The sequence below is a fragment of the Adiantum capillus-veneris genome, chromosome 24 (assembly GCF_014529385.1).
Source record: "Adiantum capillus-veneris isolate H3 chromosome 24, ASM1452938v2, whole genome shotgun sequence".
Lineage (NCBI taxonomy): Eukaryota > Viridiplantae > Streptophyta > Polypodiopsida > Polypodiales > Pteridaceae > Adiantum > Adiantum capillus-veneris.
This window is the reverse complement of record NC_140954.1, coordinates 99,820,152-99,832,409: the sequence shown is the minus strand read 5'-3', so window position 1 is coordinate 99,832,409 and position 12,258 is coordinate 99,820,152. Positions and strand designations below refer to the sequence as shown.

General features: G+C 40.4%; 2 protein-coding genes across 3 annotated transcripts; both read left to right on the top strand.

The window, feature by feature from the left end:
• The first annotated feature begins 2,524 nt into the window (after positions 1-2,524).
• LOC147426853 (uncharacterized) lies at positions 2,525-5,057 on the top strand. Of its 2 annotated transcripts, XM_086498788.1 has the most exons (4): positions 2,525-2,678; positions 3,587-3,765; positions 3,830-3,874; positions 4,721-5,057. In XM_086498788.1, the coding sequence occupies exons 1-4, from the start codon at positions 2,580-2,582 to the stop codon at positions 4,815-4,817; spliced, it is 420 nt and encodes a 139-aa protein (XP_086354914.1). In that variant the 5' UTR covers positions 2,525-2,579; the 3' UTR covers positions 4,818-5,057. The 2 variants fall into 2 exon arrangements, with proteins under 2 accessions (XP_086354914.1, XP_086354913.1); XM_086498787.1 differs by lacking the exon at positions 2,525-2,678 and adding an exon at positions 3,001-3,072 and having other exon boundaries at positions 3,587-3,874.
• Positions 5,058-5,205: 148 nt separating this feature from the next.
• LOC147426852 (uncharacterized) lies at positions 5,206-8,246 on the top strand. The gene is made up of 6 exons (XM_086498789.1): positions 5,206-5,292; positions 5,375-5,454; positions 5,594-5,623; positions 5,731-5,814; positions 6,103-6,246; positions 7,782-8,246. The coding sequence occupies exons 1-4, from the start codon at positions 5,225-5,227 to the stop codon at positions 5,772-5,774; spliced, it is 222 nt and encodes a 73-aa protein (XP_086354915.1). The 5' UTR covers positions 5,206-5,224; the 3' UTR covers positions 5,775-5,814; positions 6,103-6,246; positions 7,782-8,246.
• The last annotated feature ends 4,012 nt before the right edge of the window (positions 8,247-12,258 follow it).

Sequence of the window (12,258 nt, the reverse complement as noted above, 5' to 3'; positions counted from 1 at the left end):
TGTGTGGCCGCCCTTGAGAAGACAAGTTCGCTTTTGAATTCGGCCACTGGCCATTGACTTCCAACCACCGGCCACCGGCCAACCGACCAACCGACTGGTCATTTCTCGACCACTTTCCGACCGCCGTTCGGCCATAATATTGCGACGAAAATGAATATTCCGACGAAGGCATGATTGAAAATTTTGGTTTCCGACGAGTGATTTTTATTCACACACAATGGCTTCTCTTCATAATGGGGGCCTTACAAATGTGCGTTTTTATATACAAAAAATTACAAGGGGTAAATCATGCTCCATACTTAACAATCTCCCACTTGAAGACTGATCTCCAAACCAAACCTGCTTTCTATCTTGGCTTCTTATCCTTGAATGCCAATTGAAGATGAGCAAAAGCTCAACTTCTCCTTATTGACCACCTTTGTAAACATGTCTGCAGGATTTTCACTTGTATGCACCTTTCCTATCTTTAGTTGTCCCTCTTCCAAAAGAGTGCGTATGAAGTGATATCTCACCTCAATGTGCTTTGTCCTTGAATGAAAGGCTGAGTTCTTTGCAAGATGGATAGTGCTTTGGCTATCACTATACAAGACACAATTGTCTTGTTTGAAGCTTGGGCTCGAAACTGGGCGTGAAAATTTTGGTTTTCGGCGAGTGATTTTTATTTTCGGTGAGTGATTTTTCTTCACGCACGATGGCTTCTCCTCATAATGGGGGCCTTACAAATGTGCGTTTTTAATACAAAAAATTACAAGGGGTAAATCAGGCTCCATACTTAACACGGCTTAGGGCTATGGATGTCCATAATGATCAAAAAGTGGAAAATTACATCATAGGCTGAGTTTGTAGACTTCCAATTTTAGCTACGTGTTAACATTGAGCATCTTGATATTCTTTATCAAGCCACCTTTTGCGTGATCCACCTTTGTTGATACCATGGACATGCTTTATGGCAAAGCATTCTTCAGCATAAGAACAAATAACTTTCTTGAAAGCTTCCTTTTATCTTCCAACGATGCATCATATTGAAGCTTTGTCATCCATAACTTTTGCTCAACCATTTCATTATGCATTGGTGCTCGTTTGAAATCCATATAAAGAGATAACTTATCTTCCCTTTGGCTAAGATTATCATGCTTAGTTGTTTCTTCATATGTAAAGTCAATACATAAGGTCCGAATGTCTGAATTCGAGGTCCATTCATCAAACTTAAAACTCTTTATGTGATACATGATGGCTTCGGAGAGTAGCATATAGTCAATTACACTATCCCCATAGTGTTGTCCACATGAAAATCTATCCGTTCCACTTCATAAAGATACATAATTGGCAATGAGTATACCCGTGCTATTACCCATGTGTAAAAGCACCTTTCCATAGTGATCCAACTCTTTCTCATCCATTGAAGTATGATCATGCAAGTGAACTTATTCCAAAATCCTTGAAATGTATGGTATATCAATTGTTAAGTATCATGTTGCAATGTTTTTGTGTGAGCATTTTATATCCCCAAAGACAATAACATCACCTTTGCCTTTAAAATAAACAATGACCTCCTCTCAATCAACAAATGGTTGATCTCTATCCATGCAAGCATTAAAAAGGTGGACGCAACAATGGAAATGGTGACTGAAATTGGCAAATAAGCTCTCATGTGGATACCCGTTCGAACACTCTATAGCTAAGCCTAGTTCAAGTGATAGCAGTAGACACACTACACCTAGTTTCCAATTCTTTGTGTTCCATGTGCTTGAAACAACAACAAAGCCTCTTTAGAAAATTTCATTTCCCCCTATCCAAGAAAAGAGGACTTGTTAGTGCAAGTGAGTCAAAACCTTGGCATGTAGCAACTTCTGACCATAGGCTGGAGCAGAACTCTGCGCTATCAAGTCCCTGCACACTGTCGAGCAGTAAGATGTACAGAATCTGGAGAATGTTGACTACACAGGGGATGAAGACTGTGCAAAGGACAACACTCCGCAAGTTGTGTAGATGCAGTAGAGCATGTAGGGCTAAAAGCAGAGAGCGCGTAGGTCTTCAACAGCTTTCTCGCGTGCAAGGCATAGGGTAGGGCGCGCAAGTCTTAGAGTAGAACGTGCAGGGAGCACTACAGAACGCTTAGAGGGCTCAACATGGCATGCTGGTCATAGAGCAGCTTCTCTCTCTCTCACACACACACGCGCGCACGCGCTTCATAGGACACATTTGATAAATTTATTCATGTATGCATGCACCGGGCATTTGGAGACTGTGACCCAAGCAGTAGAGGAGTACGATTGGTGTGTCTTTTTAAGTCCTGTAGCCTGCTCATTGCATTACTGACGACAATGTCATGCTTTAGGATCACCTTATGAGTGAACATTTCGAGGCAAATATCAAAATTTGTAGGCGAGAATCGAGATTACACTAAGCGTAGGTAATTTTCTAGATCTTCATGATGTTGGCCAACTAGGTCCACATGGTCGGCCACACCAAGAAAATAATTAAAAAAGAAATGTTTGCCTTTCCCCTGCTTGTTGAATCTCTCTATTCTTTCCAATTTTTTTATAAGGCAGGCTATCGTAAACGTTTTAACATTTCGCATGCGTTTGTCATTTATAAACCCGTTCACCTTCCTGCTACAGACAGACGGTCAGGAATCGCGATCGCCGTGCTCTAGTGAACTAGCATTCGGAACACAGGTGCGTGCGTGCAGAAATGTCTCTGTGTGTGTGTGTGTGTGTGTGAGAGAGAGAGAGAGAGAGAGAGAGAGAGAGAGAGAGAGAGAATCGGGTTTTCTAGTCCTCTAAGCAAAACGCGATCCATTCCTCCCTCCTTGTCTCTCTTTGGGTATGTTGGTTTTGAGTACATTGAAGAAGCATTACTGACGATCAATCTCTGACCTAGATCGTGCCTTGGAGCATGGTCTGTTGCAGTAGCGAATCTTTAACGCACTATCATTCTTCGTCATGTGGCCTTTTATAATGAGTGAAATGTATTGGTTTTTCCTTTTTGCCCAGGGAAACTTTAGCTGCATGCATGCAGTCTTTGACATTGTACGAGCTTGCTTGCATTGCCATGTCTCACAGGCATCAGGTGACTATGATGGTCACACACGGTTAATTGACATAGTGTTCAATTTATTTTGGGATGCTTCTGTGTACAGATCAGAAATGTTGATGTTTCTGATAACTTGATTTTACTATATGTGTTGATCAGATAGTAATGAGCATATTCCTTTTGGTCATTTAAATAATTAAGAAGTATGCGAAGAATGCTTTAATGTGCTTTATGGCAAAGGCTATGTATAAGAATAGTTGTGGTATATTTTGTACCTAGTGTTGACTGTGATCTCAAAGTTTTGCAGTATGAATGCAATTGGCAAGATATATAATTAAAGCTATGGTGCCAAACCTCTAGCCGTTGTGAAGGACAGGTGTTTATGGTCGTCCTCTTTGTCATGATCATTATTGCTGCTGTCGGCGGTGGTGGTTTTGCATTTATTGTTGTTACTTCTTAAGGAGACAAATGTTTGACTCTGAATGACAAGCTTGCTGTGTAAGTCGCGTTCTTATTTTTTTATTTTATGTGCTCGTTATGTGACGTGCAGGCCTTGGTGACCTATTTGAACATATCGCTAGAGGATTTTTGGCAAGGCAAACTGGAGCGTCTAGCTGTTTGGGTGGGGGGCAGCCTTGCCTCTGCATTTTTTGCATCTCTGGAACGGTGCTCATGCATCAATCTTGAAACAACTGATGCTGATGAAGATGAGGAAGCAGATGGGAAACCGTTAATTCCCATGAGCAGGGAGCCTGTACAGCAAGAAAAGTGGGTGCCTGAAATGGTCATCCAGATTGATCAAGCCAATGTGGAGCCTTCTCCTTCAAAGTAGCAGCAGGTATAAAACAGCTCTTCTACTCCTTTATTTCCTGCTTAATACTTTTGTTTTGTATGGTTCTTGGTCATGTGATTTAAAGATATGGGCTTATCCTGGAATTTTAGGTATCTATGTGATATTTGAAGATATGTATGGCCATGTCAAGAGTGTGTCATAGATGCTCCTTGTCAGCCTATATATTGATGATCATATGGCTTAACAGCAGTTCATCCTTTCAATATTCGGTTCAAATGTGTATGTATGCATGTCAAATTTTGTGTAGTTGTACTTATAATATTCTTGTCGACTATTTATTTCTAACATATTCAGATTTTTTTTCGCCTTATAGTGCATTTGGATGTTTAGGGACCTCTCACACTTCTAACCTTCACATGTCCTTTGTCTTGCATACTTCTAGTTCCATTTAATCTTTACATACAAATTTGTCGATTGTATATGGGTTTTATAAGTTTGGTTGAATGGTGTTTACATGCATGTATGTCTTTTCTAAAAGCATTTTAGAAGAGACATACACATACATATAATTTAGTCATTTTTGAAATAAATAGGGTGATTTTGTTGTTCTTCTTTGTCTGTTTCTTGTGTGCCTTGATTTTGTGTTTTTGGGAGTATGACCACCAATGGCATTGTCTCATTATAGTGAGTATTAAATCTTGCATTAGATTTTTAAATTTGTATGTAAAGATTAAATGGAACTAGAAGTATGCAAGACAAAGGACATGTGAAGGTCCACCTTAAATATGTTTTATCCTCTCTTAAAATATTTAAGTGCAGTATTTTCTGACCTAATATATGCACACGTGCTTCTCTTAAAATAGTTCAATTGTGTTTGGATCTATTTTACAGGCTTCAAGCTTGCTTCAATGCACGGACTGAGGGGGCCCTGAAGAAGTGTCAAAGCAGTCGCTTCAACAGAAAGGCAGTTGCTAGTCTTTCTGCATAGCTATGTGCGATTTCCAGATCCTACTAAAGTTTGATGAATTTGTATGGGAGTGTGGCATAAGAGCCATTAGACACCATTAGACAACACTTTTGGATTCGACATGTAGTTTTGTCTGGTTTGTTTTGTGCTTGGATTTTATTGCCTCATGATTTGATATGCAGCTAAAATCCTATGTTGAACCTGACTACTTCCAAGGATTCCTTGAGATTTCACTCTTACATGCTTTCTGTTTTCGGGGTTCATGAGTTTTATTTTGCTATTTCATAATTATTGGTGTTCGTTGGTGTTGGTGACTTTCAAAAATTCAACGTTTGATAAAGACAAAAATTCGAGATGAAGCTCCTAGTGCAAAGTGTGCGTCAAGTAGAGGTACCTGCTGCGCCTGGGCAGTCTCAGCATTGGTGCCGATGGTGAAGGAGCTCTCTGCTCCGCAAGCACCAGGTCAGCCGTCTGAGGCAGAGATCCACATCAGACGGTGCCTATCCACTCACGCAGTCGCAGCATTGGTGCTGATAGTGAGGTATTACTCTTGGTGAAGGAGCTCTCTGGGGATGAAGTGCTCTGCAAGCACCAGATTCAGAGGATGAGGCTGAGACAAGCGGGAGTGCTTCATCAGCAGAGAGCTCCTTCACCAAGAGTAATACGACCAATACCATGATGAGTAGCGGGCTAATTTTATAACTGGCGCAGGCGCTGCAAGGACCTCTACTCGATGTCCAGTTTGCACTAGGAGAGGATGGAGTCCGCCAGCTTTCCAGTTCCTAAATCATAATCAGCGTCGAGGATTAAACATGATGAGAGTGGTGGTAATACCTATAGAATCAATTTTTTCATTATCTTTTAACTTTTTTGAGAGTTAAAAGAATCATGCAAAGTTTTCATTTGAGATTCTTACATAGTTTTGTGCGCACAGAGCGGACATTTTATGCTGATTGCAGAATATGTATTTGCTGTTGAAAGTGTTTATGCTCTGGCCATCCCTTGATGGGTGCAGTAGGTATGTGCTTTCCACATGTTGCATGCTAAGCAAATGAAGCTTGTTAAAGTAGTCGTGGAAATTTGGATGCTCGATATTCTCGCGTATAGAATCTTGACAACGACTGGCTGCATCAAATAGCTCATAGGCTCCTTTCATATAACCTAGTTTTTGAGCCAACATCCTCATGCTAATCATACCAATTGAATTTGTTTCACACTTTGCTAGGTAAAGATAAATGATGGTATGTTGAAATGCAAATCAGGTTTGGGTAAAATGTCTCATTGGTGTGTTGACTATGCCTACTAGGTACCTTTATGGACGTCGTGGACCGGTTTCTCATCTTGGAGGTTAAGGCAGTTAGGTTTTTCTTGCTTAGAATATACACTCCCTTTGAGCTTCGAACCTGCAACCTTGGGGCTGCATTGAATGAGTGAAACCCCCATCCACATGGTATGGCTCCTTGTGGGTGTAATGTGCGGCAATGTATAGTTGTAAGTACATGTATATCTATAAAGTTCTCTCTGCATCCTTTGTGTTGATGGTAAAAATAAAAGTAAAACCGAATATGCCTATTTTGATATGTGGATGCATGCATGTGCGTGTTTAGGTGTATGTATATAGGTGTACATTTATGCATGCATGTGTATATAATATATGTAAATTCCTCTTACCATTTAAGGCAACTTCAAACTTAAGGGCAATTGGAATTCCCTTGGTTTAGAATTTTCACCATTTTGTTTTGTTCAAGCATCCAAAATTATGTTCAATTTGTTTGTGGGTTAATTCTTCCCCGTCTATTCTATGCTTGTAGTAGGATTTCCAAGCTTGCTTTTATTTGCTATGTAATGTTTGAAGAATGCCCAAGATGGGAATTAGAGTGTGACAAAATTGCAAATCTATTAATGATTAGTCTTGCGTTTGCATGCACTAAGCCTAAACATATTGGTTGCAAACTCTGAAAACTACATTCCAACACAAATATTCAGCCAAACACACAAGGTGTCTCCTTTGTTTCAACTCAAGCGTCGTTTTGGGAATCTCAAGCACCCAACAAACCCGGTTGCCATAAATTATCTAAAAACTAGGAAAGCAAGCATGTTGCAAGCAATTGCACGTGCAACTAGTGAGTCAAGTGGGAAAATGATGAAGAAGAAGATTTCATAGCCAAAGCTCCCAAGCTCATGAGAATGCTTAAACTTTGTTACCTTGCCTTTAGGGATATCTCTATTAAGCTTACATGCCAATACAATATATGACTTTGGGTGCCTTTCTTGGTGCCTATGCTTAAAATATCTCACTTTTTATATAAAAGCATGCAATGAAATACATTGGACAAAAATTTTGAACACTTTCTTGGTGAGATCTGACCACATTACAACCCTCGTCAAAATTTTAGTTCATGTTTGTTAAGCACATTTTTACGACCATATAGTGCATGTATGGGGCATATGACTTGTGATGAGACTGCTAGCGGAGATTGGTCTATTCATGGCTTCTCTCTGTAAGTTTTTGCTTTTCCCATAGGGTCTCTTCTTATTTCTTCATAGCTCTAATTTTGTGGGATGCCACCACGTCTTAGGTTCCACAATAATCGTTGCCTCGCACACGTGCCTATGCCATGCTACAATGGCCACACAACATTTTGGTGCAACTTCCAACGAATTAATTGCCTAAGTTAGTAAAGGTTATTGGAGTTTAGAGAAGATAACCATCTTTTCCTATCTTAGTTGTGGTTTAGATTTAAGAATTTTTGAATGAGAAATGGTTGATATTCTCTCTCTTTCAGGTGAGCATTGCTTCCACCAATTTTCACTATTGTTACATTTTCATGTAAAGCGGATTCTAATTTGCACTAATTTGACTTCAAGTTTCATTTTCACTATTTATACAATATTTTTTGTTAATTACATACACAATACAAACATTTTGTTGATTATGCTAAGGCACTAATTATTGTTTGGTTTTTGTGCTAATGACAATTGTAGGGACTCGATTGGAGCTACTCTTGCGCGTGCGTGCGCGCACACACACCATAGTGACATGAAAACCCGTTTCGATCCTCTGAAACGGCAAAACGAATGTTTCAACGAAACGAGCTGATTTTTTTTTGGCCCCCTTTTGACCAGTTGACTTCAAACCACCCGTTTGGAGATTTTTGAAGCCATGTACAAAGGCTGTCTCATGATTCAATTTCACTCTTGACTCAGTCTCACATTTAGATTTTGGTATTTCACATATCTTGACAGGTGAATTTGTATGTATATTCAATGTATAATTATAGGTATATACATGTAAAATGAAACCTGTGTTTCGTTTTCTTTGAGCTCCGAAACGAAACATTTCAGAAACCTCGAAACCCTGAAAACACACGAAACCTCGAAACGTTTCATGTCACACTGACACACACACACACAAAATTTGAGTTGCTTTTTACTCCCTTATCATCTACTTTTGCTCCCAATATAACTCTTTTTAACTACCTTCAAGTGTCCTTAAATCTTCCCATGCACATGACTCATATTTTTACCCCAAGCTATGGTTTCAAATTGCTTGATTTAAGTCGGTCAAGTTTGAACACTATAACAAAAAAATCTATGGGCTCACTCTCTATTCTACTCCTAATTATCTATTGGCTATGGTATAACCATGAAAGCCTCATTAGTCTATCCCCCATAGCTTTACATGTGGTATCAGAGCTAATGCGCAATTAGCATTTCTTAATTGCATTGGTTAAGATCTCTATGCTAGATTTAGTGCCCTCTTTTTAAGCATTAAATCGATTCATAACTCCTTTTTTTTATATTAATGTCACTCAATTCTAATCATCTCTATCATGGATTTGGGCACGCCTATATGACCACTACGCTAACCAATTTAGAGCTAATTAGATTGAGAACTCGATTGTGCGTTTCTTCTTAATTTTATTGAATCTGCTTGATTGTGCATGCATCTCTTTCTTAAGCAGAATTGATTTTGCTTGTAAGCGATAGTTGAAAATAGGAATGTGTATGTGTGCATATAGTTTTTCATAGCTTTCCGATTCACTATCCTTTGTCATTTTTGCCCCAAGCATCAAGCTAGAATACATTGATGAAAACTTCATCTTTCTGCTTGATTTCTCCGATAATTTATGTCTTACTTGTGTTGATTAAAGTTGTGAGTGTCTGTATTTGTGTATGTGTGGCTTTAAGGACAAAAAATTCCCAATGATGCTTTTGCAAAAGGGCCTACCGAGTGGAACCCTTTTTCATTGGAAGAGGCCAAAACCCCTTTTGAGAGGTGCCCAAGGCGCATGATCCCATCTCGTCATTGAGACTACCTTAGAGCAGATTCGCACAGGCAGAGTTGAACCCCCGCCTGCTTGCATAAGCAAACGCTACTGAGTGGTCTCAACTCTGCCGATTTCGGCAGAGTTGGAATTCCAGGCTTCTACCCCCGCCCTTTGAAAGCATGCTCAATTCCACGCATGTTGCAGTTACTGCATACAGACGAAACTGCTGACGTGAGGCGGAGTTCCACCCCCGCCCGTGCGGATGCGCCCTTATTCTATGACTACCTCTAGCCTGCATATATTGAAGCTCTTGCCTTGCGTTGTCCGCCGTTGCCATCTCATCAATATAAAAGCCTGTGCAAATTTCCCTCGCTACCCTGAAACTCATCGCTACCTCAACCTCGGTTAGTCGGCTCCTACCCGCTTTGCACCAGCCTTGACTCCTACTCGTCGGTGCCTCAGCCTCGGCTCCTACCAACTCTGCACCCCACGACCCTCGTCCAGAAAGGACACGGGGTCAAGTCGAGGGATCGACGGCGCTACGGAGATCCACCATTGATTAAAGATCAACGCGAATAAAAAATTAGGGTTCCAGCCGAGCGTCGAGCCTTGAACCTCGGACCTCCCCCGCCACACTCGACAGCTCTATCCAACCCGCCTATCGCGCACCACTGCAGGTAAAGCGACAGCTGCAGTACATAAATCCCCCCCCCCCCTCTGCTGCGGAGATCCAACGGCCCAAATCGCGTGCCCGGCCGTGAACTTGCCCCTGCTGTAGATCCCGTGAGTTGGACCCCGTGTCACTTATAAACGAGGCCCCACGACCCCGGTCTGCTCCCAACTTGAAATCGTCATCAAAAGGTGATGCTAATTAATTCCATCAAAGCATGCTCCTTGTCATTTTCCAATTGTTGCACGCTACTGCCTCGATGCTTCATCATTATCCGCTAGCATCTCAAATTTTTACACTAATTTGGAATTTTTTTCCTTGAAAAAACAAATTCATTTATGCCAAGGTTCCCACGACAACTTACAATTGGTTTGCCCTCATAGCCTCTTTTCATTATGATATTTTGGCACTAAGGCCTTGATCATGCAACAAGGTAACACCACTTCAAAGAAACCAAGCCCAAGATGGAACACCACCACTATTGGTCTTCCACCTTCACAAGCCCATGAATTTCCACGGCCATCATATATCCCTTGGCATCTTATCGGTGATATGCCTAGCTTCATATTAGCAAAGTAACAAGAATTCATTCAAGATCCAAGCATTCAAGGCATCCGATCTAACCTAGAGCATTGCAGATCATAGATATTATCTAAACCTTTGTATGGCTCTCAGAAAAGCCTCACACAATGTTGGGATAGGGAGGATTCATGAATTTAGCATTCATGGGGGGTGTTTTTTGTGTGTGTGTGTGTGTGTGTGTGTGATCAAAGAGATTAGAGATCCACAATGTAGACTCTAAATTAGAAATGAAAGATTACAAGCCTCTATACTAGGCATCATAAAGGGTGACATCATGGCTACATAATGGGGTGAAACCTCATCATATGTATCATCATTTTAGGTGCTATCACATGTACTATCACATGGTTTATGCGACACAAGTTGTGATTGGACAAGGGATGGTACACACCACAAGTTAGTGCTTAGGACAAACACCACATGCCCAACAAACCTCCTCCCCTAGGGATTTGGTGTGATGACTAACTCCATAGAAACCACGACCACTGCCACACACACTTATAGAAGTCACATAGACTGATAGTCACACAAACTAATGCCACACATGCTATATGTCTCTCATGATATGGTGCCACACATACTGAATGATCTCCCCTCAAACAAAGAATCACTACTGACTCAATGAGGAAGCTGAAGACCATCCATATCCTTCTACAATTTCTATCCTCCCTTGTCTTCCTCTTCATTTTCTTCTAGTTGCTACTGCCACCATCACAACTCGTCCATGCTTTTCTGTAATAGCTCCACCTTAGCTCGATGATCTTCTTCTTTGAAAGGTATTTGACCTACATGTCATGAAATGAATTTCACCTCTATGCAAGTGATTAAGCACATTGGTGTGTGCTTTATTGCTTTACAAAGTCTCAAAAACATTGCAAAATGTTTTTGCTCGATGAGTTAATGCATGCATATGTGGCTCTTCTTATCAAGAGACTCTAATCATCGTACATGTCAAATGTGTGTATAAGAATTTGTGTAAAGCTATGGGGGATAGACCAATGAGGCATTCATGCTTTAACTATAGCCAATAGATAATTAAAACTAGAATAGAGAGTGAGCTCAATACACAATATGAAAATAACTTGCTTGGTTGATTAGAATTGGAGAGAGTAGATCAATTTACAAGCTTTGGATATTGGCCATTCATAGGCTGAATGTGGAGAAGTGCAATCAGTGATTGGATGGATGTGCAACACAAGTGGCAATGACAAGGGTCATCTGGGCTACCACAAGTAGCATGTGGCTATCAAGTGTGTAGCAAGTATATAGGGAATGAGTAGCATGTGTTAGGCTTTTTAGATTCCATAGGAAAATATTACTATGCAATTAAATGGTGCATGCTTGGCTTTTCAAGAGTGTTCTCACAGTGAGTGTAAGCTAAGGCTTACCCCAACATGCATCCACGTAAGCCAAAGCTTACACAATAGAGTATGGATTTGGATGAGGGAGTCTATCATGGGTTACATCGGGTAACTACATGGAGCTCATAAAAATGGAATCTAATGCAAAAAATAGTGTAGATCTTACCTCCAAACTATATGGTTTGGTGTAGTTTCTAAACACTTACAATGCAGGTCATCATTTTTCTTTAGGGAACTTTGTTAGGGCCTCTATGCTTTATTTTCCTTGCTTTTGGAATCTAGAGGATTTTGATGATGGTGCACATGTGGCTACACATAATTTGATCCGTGTTAGGTACATTACATCATGGAAGCACATTTTGTGTACATGCATGATGATATCGGTACTTAGATTATGGGGTGGTCTTACCAATAGATATTGGCATTGTTTATAGCCCCTTACAATCTTGAGATTAGGTGCGGCATGCATAGCATAAACAATTGCACTTTTTTGTAGGAGCTTTGATGAGTCAATTTTTGCATGCAATATAATTATTACCAAAAGCTTGAATTTTTTCACTTTGCAACATGTACAAATC